The sequence below is a fragment of the Opisthocomus hoazin genome, chromosome Z, assembly GCF_030867145.1.
Source record: "Opisthocomus hoazin isolate bOpiHoa1 chromosome Z, bOpiHoa1.hap1, whole genome shotgun sequence".
Lineage (NCBI taxonomy): Eukaryota > Metazoa > Chordata > Aves > Opisthocomiformes > Opisthocomidae > Opisthocomus > Opisthocomus hoazin.
In genome coordinates, this window is record NC_134454.1 from 15,763,182 (window position 1) to 15,786,306 (window position 23,125).

General features: G+C 40.3%; 1 protein-coding gene across 2 annotated transcripts in view; it reads right to left on the minus strand.

Annotated features, from left to right (window-relative positions):
* Positions 1-23,125, minus strand: part of MCC (MCC regulator of Wnt signaling pathway) — a 230,373-nt gene that overhangs the window by 195,899 nt on the left and 11,349 nt on the right. Inside the window, exon 2 of one of the 2 annotated variants that reach the window (XM_075411845.1) lies at positions 10,917-11,164. The exons of the other annotated variant lie outside the window; for it this stretch is intronic. Within the exon in view, the coding sequence (XP_075267960.1) occupies positions 10,917-11,164 (248 nt within the window). The remainder of the gene's footprint in view (positions 1-10,916; positions 11,165-23,125) is intronic. 2 annotated transcript variants of the gene reach the window in all.

Sequence of the window (23,125 nt, forward strand, 5' to 3'; positions counted from 1 at the left end):
CACTTACAATCATATGAAACACAAAAGTTCTGTATTAAAGGAAACAAAACTATTATAATGAAAAATCCCAGATGATACGCATGCTAGAATATTTATGTTATTACAGCTACGAAGCAGGAAAAAAAAATTAGTTGCATAATATCTTGTGTTAGCCAAGTAATATAAGAGCATATAATTGTTTTCAAATTATCTAAGTAATGTTTCACTTCCACAGTAAGCCAGATAAATCAATTCTTTTTGGACTGAATGGATATATCAGACTTCTCTAAAAGTGCAATATAAAAGCTTCTGATTTTACAGAAGCTTCTGCACAAGTATTCCTTTAATTGCCTTCCTAGTACTACTAGCACTTGCCTGTCTTGACCTGTAATTAATTCTGGGTGAAATTCATGTTACGGCAAACATTCAGTACATAACAGGAACTTTTTGTTTCAAGCCTTTCGTAGAGTACATGGGTAGGGCATCTATGTGGATCCATTAAAAAAAGTCAGGTCAGTCACAGAAGAGCAACCTAAATCTTGTCTGAAACATTTATTTAAAGATTTTGTCTTTTGCAGGTTTTCCTGTTCATTTATTCAGCCTCAGTTCTTCTTTCCTTAGAGCTTGGAATAATTTAAACTTTGACATATGACATAACATTTAAGAAAAACAAAATGCAGCTTAGTTTGATGACACATAAACATACAAGATTCCATAATCACAGATAAAATTTCAGTTGATGAACTGTACCAAACCTGTCTGAAGTAAATTTAATCAATTCCCTTGACAGATATCACTATGATAGGATATCCTGCCCACCTGCATTAAGACTTCTTGCTAGCTAAATCTTCCTTTATCACCTGAAAAGCTCTCAGTAACAGCACAGAGATCTGTGTTCTGGTACTGGTGTCACACCATCATGCTGACCTGAAAGAAAATGGCATTTAATCTTCTCTACTAATTTCTGCCTAGAAGGCTTGTACTCTGCAACAGAGAAGTAGGTGCCTGCCATAACTACAACCCTACCCATACAGCCAGGCTTTTTTGTTTAGTAAAGGTTAACTTTACCAGGCTATGCTGACGGACCAAGCATTATGTGATTTCATCCTTGCTCACAAAGTAGGAAAGATAATCTATCAAGATGGCAGAGTGCTGAAGATGTATTAGTTCCTGAAAGGACCTGGGATATAAGGAAATGTGAGGTATTGTAAGATTAGTCCTGCATTAGCTTCTCAAATGAGTCTTGCTTATCAATGTGAAACATGAAGACAGTTGACAACATAAGATGCTATGAGCACAGCCACCCTTTAGGTCACATAGCTACACCTCATTTAATGAGGAGAGTCTTTACAGCACAGGTCCAATGCCTGGTGACTGTTTTCCATGAGGTACCAGAGACATTTAGTCACTTAAACTTATTTGAGGAACTCTAACATTTCACACAGAATAGAATTTATATGCGCACTGGGCACAACTCGCAGCTTCTGGGAGAAATTTCGTTATAGAATACGATGATTTTACTGCTGACTGCACAGAGAATTAGGTCCTCTCAGTTCAGTGCTAGCCTCTGGTCCCAAAATCTGTTTCAGTTAGCCACGATTTTGTAATCAGAAGTGGCATAATTAATTTAAAATGTTTTCTTCATGCCTTACTACATGTATACAATAATTCCTAGAGATATGGGCCATCTGATTCCACCATCTTGTTACACACATCGGATCACTCAGTAGGCATAAACAGGTTATAGATTTAGGCAGTCAGTGACTCTGCAGTATTCTAAGGTGAGCCAGGCAGTTCCTCTCTTTACCTCTTCCATTTTATTCAATATTCAAAACTCAGATTCTGACTGACTGAAGACAGAATCCTTTTGTATTCCAAAAGCATTATCTTACCAGAAGAATGGCTATTTTTCAGCATTTTTTTTGCAGATCTTTCATTCAACAGTTAACATGTGACAACCTATGAAAAAGAGTGGGAATTTTGAATGCTTATTCTAGTATTCCTTGAAAGCACAGAGGTTTGCGAAAAGCACTAGTCATTTCAAAGCTCCCTACTAACTTCAGTAATAATGTTTTTGGAGCTAAAAGCACCACAGAATGAAGGGAAAAACATACAAAATTAACAAAGAATGGTCATTTTGCACTTTGTAGTCAGCTGAACAAGACATCAAGGAGTAGGCCTAGCTACAAAAAATGGGGGGCAAGGCAGGAAACCAAGAGGAATGGGAAATCAGTCTTTAGATATTCACACATTCAACCCCCATAAGCTGATGCAAAAATTGTAAGGGCCAAATACGTTTTAGAGAAAATTCAGAAGCTGAAGAGAGCTCTGATTGCTCAAGCAGCATATGAAGTATAGTAAAACAAAACAACTGAAAAGAAGCTATGGTCCAAAGAAGGATCAACTTTATACTGAGCCAATCGGACCACCAAAGTGAAAATTATAAAGTCGTATTCAGAGCTTACTGAAACCATTTCCATTATTTTGTACATAACATCATGTGTCTCCATAACACCAATGTTCTTCATAACACATCAGAAAACAAGGGTTTTCTCTCACATCCTGTTGTCTGTGATATTTTTCCCAGAAGAGTTACAGGAAACTAATGAGGAAGTGGGGACAGCTTTTTTGTTCACAAAAACCTTCTGGTAGAACTGTTTATGTCTGCAATGGAACCTACTTAAAACCTGCTTAAAACAACAAGACAACCACAAAAGGCTCTATGCAAGTCAGGGAACCACCTCCCATACAGGAGTCAAAGACCAAAGGCTCCAGCTTCACTGTCGATGGTTATCACCTACTACATGCCTGAAGCCTGTCAACTACAGTAACTCTTTCCTATTTAACAGGAAACACACTTTAAAACCTATTTATTATTTTGCATCAGATGACAAAACAATATGAATGATACCACAGCAACAGAGTGATGATAACTGATCTTCGCATGCACAGGTGGGTGAGAACATTTATTTAAAAATACACAAAGCTGTCTGTTAAACATCCATTACAAGTTCTAGGAGAATTCAGAATACAAGAGCTTTTCTTTTTGTGGAAAAACAGTCTTCAGAGGCATAATTTTTAATTGCATTCTCAAATCAGCATTCAGTCCTAGCGAAAGTTCTCATCAGAACTTTTTGCAACTCTTCTCCAGTGCCCTACAAGGAAATAATTTGCTACGGAAGAAGTAGTTATGGGAAATGAGGAATCTCTGAGACAAGCGTTGTGGGATCACTGTCTAGGTGTTGTTCCTCCCACATTACTCTTACCCGGTTTGACGAACACTCCATAGTAGGTACTGTGTTAGGCTATGTTGCTTTAGTCCTTTTTTCATTAGAATTGGAAGTGAGGATAACAAACTCCAAGGGGAGGAAGCCACAGCTATACACCACCCTAACTAAGGCAGCTTGGTCCATGGGAAAAATCTGTTTCATGAAATTAGATCTAAGAGGAAAACTGAACCAAATCAATCATTTTTGCTATAATAAATTGGACTTCTCAGAAAAATGCATCTGACACCTTCAATAATTTTTGTTTATATTTAGTGTTTTCTAAACCCCTCAAAGAACAAAAAGTAACACTTTGGTATTATGCCAAGACAAGCAAGTATGCTTCGATAGAATATGAGCAGCATTTTACGTGCCTTCACTAGTACTAGGAACATACAATGCATAGGCTTGATAGGATTACAGAGATCACAGAAATACTCACCAGTATCAAACAAATGACCTAATAGAGTATAACGTTTTTGGCATGAAAATATGATGAAGAACAAATGGAAAGAGAAATCAAGATTTGACTGAAAGAGTACAATTCTTTGCCTTTGAGAACATATAAAACTAATACTCACAATAGACAGGAATTCTCTTGTAGACATCACTCGGCGAAATAAATCTTCTCGAATTATTTTTCTCCACGCCTGCTGAAGGCTCATGCAGTTTTACAGGCATTATCGTAAGTGTAGTATGCACACCAAGGGCAGTCAGCTTACGTTTCATCTCCCCTGTGTCCCTGAACTACCGTTATAACATCTTCACTTCGTACTGGTATGTTTCTTCAAATCATCACAAAACCTCAACAGTATTTCAAGTTCACTGAAGTATCCTCAATACTGACACATTCAGAATCAGGAATTCTGCAGTTTTGTGCTGCCAGACTCACTACAGGGTATAACAATAGATTAACTCTGGGAAATACTTAAATACACGTTTAAAGAAATTAGAACAATTTGGAACTTAACAGCACTCTCACTTACTAAAGTAACATCTCGGTTTTTATGCGTTTGGGTTTTAACACTCCATGACATATTTTTCTAAGCAGATTTTTACCAAATATAAAGCCTACCTAAAATCTTAAGAAAAATAAACTGAATACCTACACGAAAATTAGGACAGATAAAAAAATGAGCTTGCTAAGAAAAAATCCTAAGTAGGCAATCAAAGTTTGTATCAGGTAACTCATTCCTTATAAAGTCTTGAGGAAGTAAAACATTTAGTGATGTATATGGTGGAAGAAAAAGCTTCTCTCATTACAATTTGCCAGTCATGCAGCACAGCTTTGTGCATGAAGAAGCTGGGCTTCTTAAACCAGTAGCCCAAGCCATGCAGTATTATTATTAACAAATGTTTGTGGAATTTCAGTCAAATGACCTTCTTCAAATTTATTTCAATTACTGTAGAAATGTGTATATGTAAACTATCATGGTTTCAGTACTTGCCAGCAGACTGGCACTGGCCATATAGGAAAGGACAAAACAGAAAACCAAAAAAAGCACACTATCCAGGACACCTTCATACACCTCTCCTTGAATCTGAAATGATTTATCGTTGAGACATGACAACCATTTCCTCTATTCAGACACAAGAAATGGATGAAGGGACTGACTTATTAGCAGTCTAGATACTAAGGTCTCCTGAAACGTGGTGCTGTTGAATTACCAAACTAAATTTTGCCAGAACACTAATGGCTAACAACTGCATTGTACTCAGGAACTCAACCTAGTATTTCATTTTAAGTTTATAGTAAGGGAGACAATAATCCTTTTCTTCCTGGAAATTAATAGTCTCTAGTAAAAAAAAGGTGTATATAGTAATAGCGAAAAGGGCACACAAAACCTGAAAACATAGAGACACTAGATGAAGTTCCAACATACCATCCAAGCACAGCATCTACACTGTATGCACTGTACTTTTGAAAAAAAAAATATTTTCCTTCACATGGCAATTTTCTCTATATATAAACAATCAGCTTCCCCCGAACTATCTTCCACTCAAGACCATCTCAATTTGGCAATTCATGTGTACCCAAGAAAACAAACAAAACATCCTCATTTTGTGGTCTGTCATTGTCATTTTGTTGCTTGCTGTTTTATGAACCATTGGTGATATTAGAAGCGGGCAGGGGAAAAGCATGTCACCACGTAAATCAGGAGAGGGTTAGCAGGAATGTGTTGAGAGGCAAGCCATGTTTTACAAAAGCTAGAAAGTGGGATGTATCACAGTGCTCATCCTTGAGCCAAATGAAGCACGGCCTCTGTGAAAATCCCAGCTGAATCCTTTTGGTTTCTCAAGCTTGTAGCAGTTTGTGTAGAAAGCACAAACCAGGAAAAAAGTGAAGAAGTGATGCTGTAATGCAGTTCCACACTCCATATGGCAAGCCATAGCTCCATGTCTTGCCACTGGAGTTGACAAAGAAGCATGGACAGCAGTAATGCTACCCTGGAACAAGCCAGATCTGTGGTGCTAAGAAGGCTAAGGACCATGCTCCAGCTCTAGCTACATGCTTGTGTTTGGGCCAACCATTCTATTGACTCTTGGTAGCAGCAGCTGTCAAGAAGGGCAGCTTCCTGTGTTTCACCCTTGGGCATGCTCTGCCCACTTGTCTCTCTGTCTTCCCCTCTCCCTCCAATTTTTTAAGCTCTTCGATAATTTCTAAGATAGTTGATATTAGTGTCAAAATCTCAAATATACTAAATTCCTGCAAGTTCTATGTAAGACACAGAGATGACAGACTGTTAGTGCTCCTCCTGAGAAAAATAATGCAATGTGATACAATGCTCAACCTTGATTAGACACACGGGGGGGGGCGGGGAGAAAAAAACCCCCAAACCACACACATGGAAGAAGGAGGTCAGGAAACTGAAGCAAAGCAAAAAGAGTTTGTTCCTCATACAACAAAAGGGTAAGCTGTGCTACTCCTAGCTGCAGGACATCATGAATGCCAAAGACCAGCACGGGTCAGAGACTCAGTTCTGTAAGACAGTATTACAGAGGGAGGGAGGCAATGCATGTATCAATGAGTGCAACTATCTCTAGTTCAAAGTCCCTGAACTGAAATTTAATGGAGAAGCATCATTACACGCTCACCTCATTCCTATTATCTTCTCTAACCATTAGCTTTTCACCACTCTAAGAGACAGGATACCATTTCAGAATAACTTCTGGTCTAATGCAGAGTAGCTGTTCTTATATTTTACAAATATTCAAAACATAAGAAAGTTTCAACCAAGTTTGTTGCCCTATTAGACACCAGAGAACCCATTCTGCAGGGATCACTTCCATCCTTTGTATATTCACTAGTGTTTAACAGAAAAGGGTGAGAGAGCTGGGGCTGTTCAGCCTAGAGAAGAGAAGGCTCTGGGGAGACCTCACTGTGGCCTTGCAGTACCTGATGGGGCCCTGCAAGAGAGCTGGAGAGGGACTTTTTACAAGGGCATGCAGGGGTAGGACAAGGGGTGATGGTGGCTTCAAGCTGCAGGAAGGGAGATTTAGATTACATACAAGGAAAAAATTCTTTGCTATGAGGGTGGTGAGGCACTGGCACAGGTTGCCCAGAGAAGCTGTGGCTGCCCCCTCCCTGGCAGTGTTCACGGCCAGGTTGGATGGGGCTTTGAGCAACCTGGTCTAGTGGAAGGTGTCCCTGCCCACAGCACGGGGGTTGGAACTAGGGGATCTTGAAGGTCCCTTCCAGTGCAAACCATTCTATCATTCTAGGATATACTGTACATTGCAATTTTTATTAAGATTAGTCAGCTGTCAATTACAAATCACTTGGAAATCCAGATCCATGTGTTCTGCTGCTCACAGAACTCGGCACTCTATGTTTCCAAAAAAAAACCCCAAACTCCCACACCCCAAAAATTAACTATATTCTGCTGGTTTGCACAAATACAGTGGTATCAAAAGAATGTTTAAAAGTAATAAACTGAACCACTTATGGCTAACAGAAGTTCGTATGTAGCTAAATTTGGCCTAGCAGATATTCTCAGCTTTTCCAGCAAAACGAACCTAAGGTGAAGCTTTGCTCATAAATCTCAAGAAAATCTGCAGCATACCTTTGAGTCCATGAGCTCTGTAGTTTTTAATTAAATATAGCATAAATAAATGTAATCACTGCATCAGTTTCTTGAAAGCAATTTATTTGCAGTAAGATCAAACATGGAATTAATGCAAAGCAAAAGTAATGATTAGCCCCATCTGGCCTGCCTCTCATGTTTACCCAAACGCTTAATCTGAGGCTGAAATTCTACCATTCCTTTGATTAATTCTCATGCTTGATCCACAATATAAATAAATTATCATAGCACACTTTCAAGGGACTTATTTTCAGTAAAGAGAACAGGAGAGCTGGCTATGAATTAATTACTAACTACTAACCTACAGCCAAAGATTGCTTATGGACTGCGGTATTCATAACTACTTATCAAGAATATGAAATCAGACCAGTAAGTACATGCAGCTCTCAGTGGGACAGGAAACCATTCACCTGTCTAAAGAAAGAATTTAGTAATAAACAGTACCATTTCTTGTTCATTCTCAAAAACAATGGGTACTAGAAATAGACTGTCCTTTATCATGGGAAAAAATGGCAAATTGCTGATTACCTGTAAAGAGCTAGACAAATCTATACAACATGGAATAGAAATAATTCTAATTCTAGCTTTTCTATAAGACATATAAAACTATGTAACACTGAAAAACATGACAGAAGCCACAACCGTTCAGGTAACTTCTTGCATTAAATCATTAGAGGTGGAGTTCTGCTGTATTATAGGCTCTCACTTGCCAAGCAATATACTTCCATCACTCACTAGATGATTCACACATATTTATTGTATCCATCATGGCTTTCAGTTTCCATAACTGGAAACAGGACCCACAGATCTGATCAGTAACTGACAGTCTTCCCATATTTCCTACTGAAATGATATGTCAAAGAGTCAGGTAGCATACGGTCACTGCAAGACTCCAGCAACACTCTCAAAAGATATTTTATTCAATTTTATTATATTTTAAACAAGGTCAGAAGAATTAACAGAGTTCACATTCCATTTCACTTCTAGAAAAATTACTGGTTATTACTTGCAAATAACTGTTAAAGCTCCCATTGACATTAACAGTGTAGAGTAGGAACTACGATACATTATAGTAGCTTAGAGTTGCTGATATCCAAGCAGCAAAAATCATCATTTTAATAACTTGGAAAATGTCCTTTTTCACGCATGCGAATAAAAGATTAAACTTTTAAATCTATACACTCATCTGATTATCAAGACGGTAGATAGGGATGCAGGTTTGGTTTACTGAGCACATACGTGACTGCGTATTAATAAACCTGAGTCCTGTACTTTCACTACACCAGTGAACCAGTTTCCTTACTTTTGCATCCCACCTGGAAACACAGAAGAAGAAACATCTGTTGGGCAAAGTTGGGCAAAATTATTAGAATAATCTTACCAGTGATAAATAATGATGGGCGAGACAAAGTTCAGTAGTCATTTAGATGCAATTATTTCTTAGAACATTTTTTCCCAGTTACTTTCTTTATAATGAAATGCAAAAATTATAGGTAGCAAAGACAATATTTTATTTAGATATGTGCATACGTTTTTGCACTCTTTGTTAAGAAGTTGTGAACAGCTATAAGAAAAGCCTGTACAAAAGGCAGTCTGACTGGTAATGTCTGCATAATTACATACACACTCGCAGCATAATATCCATGACACAGGCTGGATTCCTTTACTTCAGATCACCAGGATGCCTGCTACTCAGTGGGAGCCAAATGAATTTTTGAAATTTTGTAATTTATGCACCCCACATGGAAACATGATAACAGCTTGCAAGGATTATCAGCAGCTGACACATTATGCAGAAATTAGTCTTGAAAAAAGCCCTGTAAACTATCTTTGAAATAATGTTTATTAAAAACTGTGTTCTTTGTCCAAAAAAAAAAGGATACACAAAAAAAGAACATCCACCAAGTTCATATGTTTGAATTTGTTTGATTTGCTCTTGTATTAATGTTTAGAAAGCAATAGCAAACAGTCAATATAACACAATCAAATCTTTGATCACAAATTACTACATACGTGGGACCTCAAAGACATGAAAGGCATGAAAGCATATGCAGATGACAATTCAAGCTTGACTGCAAGTATCCATCATTCCCCAGCTCTCATTATGTTCATACTCTTGTGCAGTGTTTATCTTACAGAAATACATTACAGTGGTATTTCCTTGCCTCTCTAAAAAAAGATCTGTAGAACATCTTCAACAGTGCTGCCACAAAGGTTTTCTTTTACAGCCAAATAAAAAAGTTGGATTCTAAATGCTCATTATTATTATTTCCTCCCATTCTGTTTTCTGTTTACACGAGGGAGCATCTCCGTATGTTCTTTAATTACTAAAAAGTCTTACAGAATCTACAAGACTAAAGGCAGAACAAGTACAAAACCCATGAATTCCCTATAGGTTTGAAAAGACAGTACAGTAAAACAGTCAGGCTTCATTAGCACAGAGCAAAATATACCAAGACAGGAAAAATCTTTGGTCTTAACTCAACTTTTGAGCAAAAAAAACCCATGGCAACCTTCACGCAAGAAATATCTAGAAGAACCTGGTCAGAGAGACCCGGACTCTGACAACAGGTCAGCTACATGAGGAGCCAGAACACAGATAAGCAAACTCTCCAGGAAGATATATGAAGTATATCTGACTGTAAAAAGTATTCCTAACTTAATTTAGGACACATGCAAAGAAAGACTATTAGGATGACTAATGGAGAAACTCTTGTTAAAGAAGTAGTTTAAAAAAATCCAGGCTCATGTAGTCTAAACAAAAGGTTGGGGGGACAGTGCTCTAACTAAATACAGTCAGAGGTTGAGGGCCTTCATCTGAGGCACGGACATAGGTCAGTCCCAGATCATGGGCCAGCAGTCACGTTTAGCTAGTATGCAGCTGCTGTAGGGAGCTAGAGCACTGACAATGTGCATCTGTTACAGGATGAAAGTAAGTATTTTGTAGGTGTTAACATTTCTGATCTAATGCCGATTGATCACAGTGCAATGATCCTTCCCACATCCCGTGTTCCTGTACATAGCACAGCAAGTTATTTTTTCTTCCCTTTCCCTCCCTTCCCCCTGCCAGGCGGAGCGAGAGCAAAAGGAAAGGAGATTTCTTGTATTCTCAAAATCACAAGGCACTTCCAGCACTCAAACACCCACTAAGTGGAAAGATTTTTAAAGCGTCCAAGAAACATCCACATTCCTACAGTATATTACATCTCAAAGACAAAAGACTAAGATTATTTCTCTCCTTTTTTTTAGTATTTCTACCTACACACCTGTCTGGGCTTTACAGACAACAAATTGCTCACTGGATTTCACTTACCAGCTGAGCTCTGCAGCTCCTGTCCTTTCAAGAAAGATAGTTGTCTTGTGCAGCTAGGGTTTTTAAAAGAGGATGTTCTGCACACATTCTAGCCTACCTATTGTTGATCAGACTGCATCAGTTACAACACTATAATATATGACGAAATTATGCCAAAGTATACTCACAAAGCTCATTAGGGGAAATCCTGATGCCAATAAAATTGGTGACAAAACCCCCAGAGTTTATCTTTTGTTACATTACACCAACAGGACATTTAAAAGTTATACCTACCTAAACTGTTATTGCTGCTAGTTGGCCAGGAAGCTATCCTATCCCTCAAATTTTTCTTTCTACAAGAGTCATCCGATTTCACAGAAAGCTCCACTTCTTCCTTCCTGATTTCTCGTACCAGTTCCATGCGGCACTGACTAAAATCCTGGAAGGAAATTTTTCCATTTTCATCTGCTCCCAGCTGGTGCATGATCTCTGCGACAGACTCCTCCATATTCAGCTGGCGGCATATCATCAGCAAGTCATTCCTAAGGATATTTTTAGAGGGTAAAGGGGGTCAGGGGAAGGACAGAGTGGAAAAAAGATGGGAGAAGTGGGAACAGAGAAGAAAAAAACAACAATTTAGTTTAGAAGCAAAGGAATACTAACTCTGTCTAATCTGGAAATGCATTAATGCACAGACATTTAAAACCAATAAGACAACTATAGTTTTTGTTAATCCAACAAAGGAACTATGATGGTGCCAAGAAATTACAACATAGACTATGGAAAGGGGGGGAATATTTTTCTTTAAGTGTTAATCTCTATTTTCATGCCACTATTATACTTCTACTAGCAGAGACAGACAAAAGGGAGAGCTGAATCCTGCTGTTGATCTTCACAGCATCTTCTGAAAAGGTGACATAATAACAATTAAAATAATTATCTTCTGACTAGATCAATGACTACTTAAATTTCCATTTTACTCAGGTCAGGCCAAAGAAATCCCTTTTGCCACTGAACAGCAGTAAGCTAAAGAGGAAAACATACAAAGAAAACAGCAGAAAAAGAGAAATATTATTTCAATCAACTGGCTTCAAGCCCGCCTCCAAACATTCTGAATACAAAACCCTCTTAAGAAGCTTGCTTGGTACAATTGTTTAATGAAACTCATAAAAGGGGGAGGAGGGCAGTACTATGAAAAATACTCTGGCACCAACTGCAATTGGCCAAAAGACAGCTGCAACCAAATCAACATGGAAGATATTTCAGCATACGATACATTTACAAATTCATACAATGTGCTCTTAGGAGAGATGCATGCAAATAACCCTAAACATACTATCCAGGCAAAAGAAAAGTCAGTAACACCATGATCAATGACGTTTTCTTTTTTATGTGAAGACAAAATCCTCAAGAACATACCTTAGGCTCAATTTAGGGTATAGTACTAGTCTCAGGAAATAACATTCCTCACCTCTGTCTTTTTTCTTTTTTGAAACTGAGGTAAGACTAAGTATTTTGAAAGAATTCTCAACAGTAGCAGCTGGTAAAAAAAAAATCATTAATCAGAAGTTGATAACTAACGAAAGGTGAATAACCATTAACAAGTCTGCTCAGGGAACAACAGGAAAGAAGGTATTGGATGTTAATTGGATATGAATGTAAGTGGACTATTAGACAAACACCTGATACTCTCCAACGGTGGTGGATGTGCTGCTCAGTGAAATTCCTCAGTCATTTCCTTCATCAGAGACTAAATCAACCCCCCAGAAAAGGGAAGGGTTTTTTTTAAGACAGTCATACTGTGTTTTTTCAAAATGTAAACCACTAAAGAACTCGCTGTTCTTAGGCAAACAGAACCCTGCAACTGTAAACCCAGACCAAATAATCTTCCTGAGCACACAGAGAAAGCACCTCTGCTCCTTTCCAGATGCTCACAGTTTTCACACCCAGCAGGAGACAAAGCTGACAGACTCAGGCCTGCCTCATTTTGCTGCTACTCAGAGAGACGCAGCCGCCAGAAAAAGCCGTTGGTTACATTAGGTGCTGCTTTGTAAGTCTGCTTCACACGGGAATTCCAGCGCTGCTGCAACAGACTTCTGGCAGAGATATTTACTGTAAAACTGGAGTGTAATAATAGTAAGTACACTATGACCATGTATTTTAGCATTAAATAAATAAAATCTTCACTTATGACAAGAAATGGCTTTATTATAAGCAAATTAATTACATTATATAGGCCAAATATAGGTGACTGATACCTGCAGCTAAAATTTTGGTCAGAGTTTTGTTCTTAGCTTTGAATCTGGTCAACGAATAAATAAATAAATAGTCCTAGCATAGCTCAGTTCCTCTTTTTTAAAAATCAAGACAACAATACCAATTAATCTCACAAGGCTGTTGCAAAGAAAAATAAGGATGACAAAGCATTCACATTTTTACAAGGGGAATGACAGATGCAATTAAGCTATGTCTATAGCAACACGGACTGATGGACACCCCAGAGGAGAGTTAATTTGGGAATAAGTATCAGGAGCAGCAGCAGTGTAGAGTTGAATCTGCCCAGGGCTTCCAGGACAGAGGTCTGCTGCCCTTGCACCCGGAGAGGCCAGCTGGGGTGGAAGGAGGCGGTGGTGATGGTGGCAGGCCTCCCACTACCCTGCCTCGGGCAGCTGAAAGCCTCCATCTCCCTTGCAGCCCACGCAGGGCACCTCCAAATAGCTGTCTGGTTGTCTTCTATCTCCCTGCAGCCCACCCAGGGCATCTACAAATCACTGTCCGGTTCCCAGCAGTCAAAAGGTGCTAAGCTTTCTCCCCTCTTAGGCAAATAAGAACTGAGTATCATTTGTAGCATCTGCAGCCTAAGGACACTGCCTGAAGCAACCTACAGAAGCACGAAAACAGATGTAATGAATTACAAAAAACAGTAAGTCAGAGACTACTCAAGTAACTGAGGTCTACGAGCATGACTGAAAATAGATTTCACTTACTTGGAGTGCATAACGCAATCCGAAATGACACAAGTTTTCCTAATCTCCATCTACAAACATTATCAAAAGGATTTTTATTTTTAAGTAAAGATGAACATTTTAATTTTAAAGTCTGGAAACATTCCCACGTAGATCTGCAGGCATTTCTGCATGTAAAGATCTATATGTTGAGAAGCACAACTAATTGTAACTGGTAGCTTTAAAAGAAAATAGTCTCAAAAACATTCTGAAACATAATAAAAATAAAATCACACAGAATCACAGAGTCACAGAATGTTCGGGGTTGGAAGGGACCTCTGTGGGTCATCTAGCCCAACCCTCCTGCCGAAGCAGGGTCACCTACAGCAGGCTGCACAGGACCTTGTCCAGGCAGGTCTTGAATATCTCCAGAGAAGGAGACTCCACAGCCTCCCTGGGCAGCCTGTGCCAGGGCTCCGTCATCCTCAGAGGGAAGAAGTTCTTCCTCATCTTCAGACGGAACTTCCTCTGCTTCAGTTTGTGCCCATTGCCCCTTGTGCTGTCGCCGGGCACCACTGAAAAGAGTTTGGCCCCGTCCTCCTGACACCCACCCTTTAGATATTGATAAGCATTTATTAGGTCCCCTCTCAGCCTTTTCTTCAGGCTGAACAAGCCCAGCTCCCTCAGCCTTTCCTTGCAGGACAGATGCTCCAGTCCCCTCACCATCCTCATAGCCCTCCGCTGGAGTCTCTCCAGTAGCTCCTCGTCTTTCTTGAACTGGGGAGCCCAGAACTGGACGCAGGACTTCAGATGGGGCCTCACTAGGGCAGAGTAGAGGGGGAGCAGAACCTCCCTTGACCTGCTGGCCACACTCTTCTTGATGCACCCCAGGATCCTATTGGCCTTCTTGGCAGCCAGGGCACACTGCTGGCTCACGGTCAACTTCTCATCCACCAGCACTCCCAGCTCCCTCTCCACAGAGCTGCCCTCCAGCAGGTCCACCCCAAGTCTATACTGGTGCGTGACTGGAGTTGTTCCTCCCCAGGTGCAGGACCTTGCCTGTCCAGGTCTCGCTGAATGGCAGCACGCCTGCTAGCGTATCCACCATTCCTCCTAGTTCTGTGTCATCAGCAAACTTGCTGAGGGTGCACTCTGTCCCTTCATTCAGGTCACTGATGAAGAAGTTGAACAAGACTGGGCCCAGTACTGACCCCTGGGGGACACCACTAGTTACCAGCCTCCAACTAGACTCAGCGCTGCTGATGACAACCCTCTGAGTTCTGCCATTCAGCCAGTTCTCAGTCCACGTCACTGTCCACTCATCCAGCCCACACTTCCTGAGCTTCCCTAGGAGGATGTTATGGGAGACAGCGTCAAAAGCCTTGCTGAAGTCTAGGTAGACAACATCCACGGCTCTCCCCTCATCTACCCAGCCAGTCATGTCATCGTAGAAAGCTATCAGATTGGTCAAGCATGATTTCCACTTGGTGAAACCATGCTGACTACTCCTGATAACCTTCTTTCCCTCCACTTGCTTGATGATGACGTCCAGGACGAGCTGCTCCATAACCTTTCCCGGGATGGAGGTGAGTCTGACCGGCCTGTAGTTCCCTGGGTCCTCCTTCTTGCCCTTTTTGAAGATTGGAGTGACATTGGCCTTTCTCCAGTCCTCGGGCACCTCTCCTGTCCTCCAGGACCTCTCAAAGATGATGGAGAGTGGTTCAGCAATGACATCGGCCAGCTCCCTCGGCACTCGTGGGTGCATTCCATCAGGGCCCATGGATTTGTGGACGTCCAGATTGCTTAAGCGATCCCTCACGCAGTTCTCCTTGATCAAGGGAAAGTCATCCTCTCTGTAGGCTTCCTCTCTTACCTCCGGGGCCTGGGATTCCTGAGGGCCTGCCTCAGCACTGAAGACTGAAGCAAAGAAGGCATTCAGTAGCTCTGCCTTCTCTGCATCCTCCGTCACCAGGACACCCGCCTCATTTAGCAGCGGCCCCACATTGTCCCTAGCATTCCGTTTGCTACTGATGTAGTTGAAGCAGCCCTTCATGCTTGGGAACATAAAATTCCACAACCAGTGAAGGGTTCTAATGTAGGTATGTTCCCTCTGCTTAATAATAAAAAGAAAGAATCCTCTTTTTTTTTTGTCAAAAATAACTTTATTTATAAAATAATCCAGCCACCTACTTTGATTCAACTTTTAAAATCAAGACGACTACAAAAGTCTCTCCTAAGACACCAGTTCATTACAGACGAAAGCTTCTTTTTGGCAGGGAGATGTACATAATTCCAGCACATCTGCTCTTAAACCTAAATGTTCTCTTTCTGTGGCAGTTAACTGACATCTTTGTACTAACTACCACAAAATTTGGATCCGTTTTATGGTGACAGACACACAGGAGACTGGAACAGGACGTCTCTATGTTAGAGAACCCACTCAACCCATCTAAACATATTTCAAATGAATTCTCAGCTATGTTACCAGGTAGGAATTTTTCAGAGTCTAAAGGCCTGTGCGTTTAAAGCTACTCAGATGCTCTGAAAGTATGAGCTAACATGTAACATATGAACACCCGCCACCCTGTTACAGAACAGTTTTATTAAACACTGTCTGATGACAAATCAGTCTTGCTCACATTAAGCTGATGAGCACTGGAAAAAAAACAACAACTAGAAGACACAGACAGAGTTTTCAAAAAAAACCACAGGATTTGAGTAGATAAGACTTACAGGACTTAAACAGTTAGGTTTATGAATACTGTAATTTGTAATATTTTAAAATATTTAGAAGGTTTTTAGTCTTGGTAAGGCTTAATTTCACTTTTTGTGCCCCATTTACAGGATTTCTCTAACAATTAAAAAATGAACCTAATGATAGACATTTGAAACATTTAGATTTTCTCCCCCAAGGGAAATTAAGCACAAAAATACTGTCATATGTACTGCATCCTATAATAATATTGGGCAGTTAAACATATAAATCAAGCGTACATGTGAATACTCTAAAAATTACAACATAAAAGTGTTCGGTGGTTGTTATTTTTCTATTTGTTTTTGGGTTTGTTTTGTAAATGGAAGATCAAACTTAAAATGAGTGAAACTTCTGTTAGACACCAAAACAGGATCAGTAACATAGTCTTTCTCTTTCCTAGAATAGCCATACTGCCTGCTTACTCACTTTTGCCTTGTTCTGATTTTTGCTTTGGTAAGCATGAGGAACTACCCACGTAAGCACACATGCAAGCTGCACAATACCTGCAAGGGGTTGGCTGTGAGCCTGAACGGAACCAGTGGAGTAATTTTCCTGTTCTTTTCCCATCTTATGTTCCACCAAATCTATAAAGGAAGTCTGGCAAGGATGGTTCTGCAGCCACTATATAGCACCAAAGGCAACTATATATTTACTTAACACTATTTAAATTTTCAGCTACTAAAAAGGTATAGTCACTTGGCCAGGAAACATTTAATCTTTGCTTATGCAACAAGAAGTCCAGGTGCACAAATAACTTTGAAGAAGAAAAGTCAAAATTAAACGTGCACCCAAGTTCCCTAGAGGCAAGCAGAGTAAATAAACAAGCAACGTAAGAAAACCCATTCCACACAGTTGTGCTGTGAGTCACTTCTAGACCAATTCTGTAGCTAAACAGTGATCTATTTGAAATATTAATTTAAAAAGGACTAATCTGCAAATGCCTGTCTAATGGAGCACTCCATAGCATCCCCAGGAAACGAAGCAGTAAGAAGTTGCTGATGTAAAATACATACTGGAATCACCGGAGTTGGGTCACTTTCACCCTTGGTAGGAGTGTGTTTAATTTAGTTCCCTGGTGTAGCCACCAATCTCCAGAGCACCTGCTGCCAGACACTTACCCGACTGATGCGTTTCGGGGCCTCATGCAGTGCCCCATCTGCTCTGACTCTCACAGCAAGTCAAGCCCCTCACTGCATAAATCACAGAATTACACCAGTTCCCTAGCCTTGACTTTTCTTTGAGCAACCACAGGCAATCAATCCTCACAACAATGTCAGAATTGTTTTTTTCTCAAACAACTCACATTTGCTACTCACACTAAAAGACTACTTTCCTCAAATACCTGGTTTTGCTTTCATGTTAAGAAGGTGTAGGTCCTTGCAAAAGAGAAGAGAAATCTGGTCTTAACAAAGGCTGCCATGTGACAGAAAATGCTACCAGATGTCCCCACCTCCAGCTGAGCATTCTCCAGACCTCAGTGCCTGGGCTTCAACTACTTGGCCTCTGCAGGCTTAAGCCAGTGTCACTGCGTTCACGAAGCCTGAAGACAAGTAAGTAAGTCTTCCCCATACCTTAAGCTCAACCTCCCTCCAGAATTTCACCATGTGGTGATCTAGCAAAGGCAACAACAGTCTAAATTCATAAGACATGAATGAAGGCGTGAAGCATGCAGAATTTGAACGCTGCTCTTAGTTGAGACAGCACATAAAAGCAGGATGCAACCAAAACAAAAACATACTTTCCACCTCTAATTTCTTCACCAGTCTTTGATTCGGACTTAGGTCAAATAAAATCCTTCAACAAGTACCTCACTTCTTTCTGCCAAATCACCATTTGCTTCCTGCAAATCACCAATTTTTTCTGCCTTTCCAATCAGCTTCCCTCTAGATGAGAAGCAGCTTTCTACTCTGAAATTCTATCTATCTTTCGAGTCCTCTTTCCTGCCCATCGTTCTGGCTTCCCAAAGCGGTCTGTCTCCAGCTTTCTTTGCTGTTTTCTCCTTCTCCATACAAACAAGCAAGAATCTGGTATACACTAGCTCAGCTTGCTGCTGTCAAAAGCGATGATCCCACTCTCCCACCTGTCTCCCCACATTTTCCTCCCCTGGGGCTGTCTCAGCAGGCATTTAAACCAGTACAAAACTGATCATAATAAAGGGAATAGTTTTAATGTACCTAGCTCCGCACACGCGTTCACTATATAGGAAGGTAAGCCAGCACTTGGCCAATAACAACACCATTCCCTTCAGAGGCAAACTAGCCTCTGGTTTACCTGTATCATTAGACAGCCTGCTTATCTTCTTCACTTTCCAGAACTCCCTGTCCTACCAGGACAGGCAACGACATCTTGACCTTTGTGACACAGGACCTGTGACAACTCTCTTCCATGTGGAGACCTTCAACTGACAGAGCAATTCCATCACATTGACCACTACTAAAACTTCACATGAATACATTCATTAACAAACCTTACAAAAAAAGCTGTCCTCCAGCTCACTTATTTGCCGCCATTGAAAAAACCTTCAGATAAAAGCTCATCATCTTACAACTTAAAGCAAGTTACCGACCTGCTGTGGCACCTGGACACTCACAAGTCTATGGGACTGGATGGGATCCACCCCAGAGTGCTGAGGGAACTGGCAGAGGAGCTGGCCAAGCCACTCTCCATCATCCACCAGCAGTCCTGGCTAACAGGGGAGGTCCCAGACAACTGGAGGCTTGCCCATATAAGACCCATCTACAACAAGGGCCAGAAGGAGGATCCCGAGAACTACAGGCCTGTCAGCCTGACCTCGGTGCCGGGCAAGATTATGGAGCGGTTTTAGCAATAGGACGAGATGCAATGGCCTCAAGTTGCACCAGGGGAGGTTTAGATTGGATATTAGGAAAAATTTCTTTACTGAAAGAGTGGTCAGGCATTGGAACAGGCTGCCCAGGGAGGTGGTGGAGTCACCATCCCTGGAAATGTTCAAAAAACCTGTAGATGTGGCACTTTGGGATACGGTTTAGCAGGCATGGTGGTGTTGGACTTGATGGTCTTAGAGGTCTTTTCCAACCTTAATGATTCTATGAATCTAAGTACAAATGTACAGCTGATAAAATATAGCATCACACAAAGACTGCATGGACCAATATTTCGGGTAAAGTTTTGGGAGGAAAATTGAGCAAACAGCCAGCAACAACTGCGCAACAAAGTACAGGCAGGTTTCCACAGAGCATAATCTTCAGTTAGAACTTGCAGAAGGCTCAGAGAGTGACATCTTTTGCCCAGAGTAGAGGATAACCTCCATCAGAATTTTAAATGGGGGAAGAAATTGCTAGATAACATGCCCTAAACATCACATGAAGCAGATTGTACAAAATGCCTATTTCTCAATCTGTACCAACAGGAGTAACTCACTACGATTCCAAAGCCATCTGATATATCTAGAATGCATATGTAACAGAGAATGTATATTACAGAAGCTCTCTGTATTACACTATGATCTTTGGCAAACCAAACATCTCTAAGTAAGCACCCAAATACAGAGATCACTTTTGAAGGTTACCAGACTAGAAGACTATGTCCACTGCCTTGTCTGTAAAGCATGATTAAAACAAGGTCCTCACCCACACGTGGTGCTGGAGGGAGAATTTATGTAGTTTTGCATTCCACGTAAGGCCTGACAGATGTTTTGACTTTACAAGCCAGAAAAACCATTCAGCAAAGTTCGCTAGCAGACACAGCAGTCTGGTAGTCCGGGAAAGGAGACAACCATCCATATTAGTTCCTATTTAGCATGCTTTTCTGAAGAACTAATTTCCAGAACCAGCAATGGCCACAAGCAATAAATTTCTGTTTTTTTAATCAATTTACACTCAGAAACACGAAATTTCATTACCTTTATCACGATCTCAACAGTTACCAGTTTCCACAGACTGTTTCACTTACAAATACTTTAACAGGTATTTTTTGATTTTCCAGTTGCCTCAATTATTACTAATTTAGATGGTTTAACAACGCAGAAGCTATTACTATCCCGGGTGCGGACCATCCTGATAGAGTCATTCAACATTTCTATGTTATCTTTTAAAGGAAGACGCCCAGCAATAGTAAAGTTACAGCTTCTGAACTAATAATCAGGACAACTTCAGAACTGCTGGAATTTTCCACCTACTACTACCTGGATGCTCTGAAGAAAGGGCAAATAATGAAGAACTGCAAACTTACAGCAACAATACCTCTGCATGGCAGCTGCTGTTAGGGAAGAAGGCCCTCCGTTCTAATCTCCATTTAATAAAGTGTGTTCATTCTCATCATTACTATTCATACATAGAAAAGCTGATAAATCGATGTCTAAAAAATAAATTTCTTACATGTATATTTGGAATAGTCAATACATTGTTTAACAAAATGAATTTTGTTTCCAGAGTATTCTTTTTTTAAACTCCACAGTACTACAGTAGCTAGTAGCATTCATCTACACTTACAAATCACTTTTTAAATGAATGCAAAAGACATGCAGTAACACCCACATTGTTAATTTTTATGTAAAAGTCCATTTCCTATTTACTGTCCCAATACTCTCTCTTTTCTGTGTATCAAATATATTGTCAGTGCAAGGCAAAAGTTGTAAACGAGACATCTGAAACTAAGCTGACGTTTTTGGCAAGTAATGAATGTTAGGCAGGATGTGATGCAGAATAGGCAAATTAGCTGGACACACTTGTTAAAATGCTGAGCAACAATACTGTTGATATTGAGATTTGAAAACTCGCACTGAGGCTTCAGCTTCAGCATCTCACTGTGACCAGAAAGGGAATTCACGCAGATGTTTTTTTCATGCTACATGAAAACTTCAGAAGACATAAGAACATTGGTTGATATTTGCTAGTTACAGGGTTTATTTGTCCATTTTTCCCCCAAATATGAAGGAATGAAAGCAAAATTTAAACATAAAGTTGAAAGCAAAAGGCGGGGGGGGGGGGGGGGGGGAAACGGTCACTAAGATCACTAAACCAGACCACAGTCCCACAAGAGGGTATTTGAGGTATTTATTCCACAGCCACTGGGTTTTGCGTATTTGGAGTCTATATGGCACTACATGGAGTCTTGCACATTTGCTTAACACAAGCACAGGAGACAAATCGCAAAACTCAGCAAATAACCTAACAGCAGAAGACAGGCAATGAAGTACTAACAGTGGAGAAAATGCATCTGACTCAAAAAAATAAGAAAAGTGCTGCAGAAATAAGCGAGGTGGTCATGTTCACAGGTAGAAATTAGCCTGGATCAGGAAGGAGAGAGAACAGAGGCGCATAGCACTGACCACATTATGTCAGCATTTTTAAAGTACAGAAATGATTAACCTCTGCACTAGGAGCACAATATTGTTTCAAACTATTCTAAAGAAAAACTACTCCTAGATTCTCAAACATGATCTACTCTCCCAGCATGGCACAGTGAGGAGAAACAGGGTACACAGCTGCTGTTACAGGATCAAGTGAAGCTTCAGGAGAAGAAAAAGAGAGATAATAGCTTGGAGGGAAGGAAGCTGGTAGGTGTCTGCTCTGGGAAACAGAAAAGGTAAAGGAAAAGCAAGGAGATTTCAGTTGTGATTTAAATCTAAAGAAGAGTAGTGCAGAACTCCATTCTCAGACTTGTACAGGTCAACTGAACTAGCCTTATGTTATTAAAATGTGACTCCACAGAAATACACCACATAATGTGACCATGGAAATGACTCATCTTCAGTGAGCCACTCTTGTCTATCTCCAACTCCTCTGCCAACCAGACACCAGCTTAAAGCATACACTGAAAACGGCAGAAGAATTGGAAGCAGAAGTCCTGTCTCACAATAGTATGAAACTGCTAATTCAAGCTTAACCTGAGAACTGCTACAAATCTCAGAGGTTTTTCTTCAATTGCACATCCTGTATTTTTACCACCAGGTGTGCTGCTGTGCATTTATCCCTACTTCAACTCACTTGTTTTTTTTCAAGCCATATCTTCAATTTTTGAACACCAATTTTGACTCTGGTTTTATCCCCCAGCATGTTTCCAATCTTCCTTAGCTTGGTGGCATCTCAAATTTCAGAAAGCTTACTCGTTATCATGTCATCCAGGTCACTAATGCTTAATAGTACTGACCTGGCCCAGGCCATCCTTCCAATTTCAGTTTGATACCAACTTTTATTTGTAAAACAAACTATTGGTATCTAATGATCTCTAAGTACAGCTTGAAAAAAACACCCCACAAACCAAACCCTCTCCCTTACTCTGTTCCTCTGGCTTGCCTAAAACCATCACAAAACAACATCAAAAGTCTTAATATGACAAAACAGAAGGCATCTATTTTTTCACTTCCACTGCTAACTGCTCTTACTAGACTTGAGAAAGATCAAATGGGTTTGACACAACTTTTTCTTAACAAATCCATATTCAGCCTGTTATAGGCTGTCTGTAGACTGATCCCCATCTCACCACAATTTTAAAGAGAAGAAGCATATTTTATCTTTCCCCGTTTTCTGTTAGTTCTTTCTTTTGGAAGATTTCAGGAAAAAACCTGCAAAATAGTTCTGAGGCTGTCTTTAAGAATCTTACATCAAGATTTTCAAGTACAACTAATTGAAACAAATCCAAGTACTCTCTAACTTGTTTCTTCCCATTTCCTTCCAAGGTATTTGTAACCGGTCCTATCTGCAGGAACCATCTCACCATATTTGATATTTTCAGTGTCGGAAATAAAAAAAGAGAAAACAGCTCATGGTTCTCAGCATGAGCCGTCAACAGCTCACTGGCTCCCTCTCTTGGGTAGCCTTTCC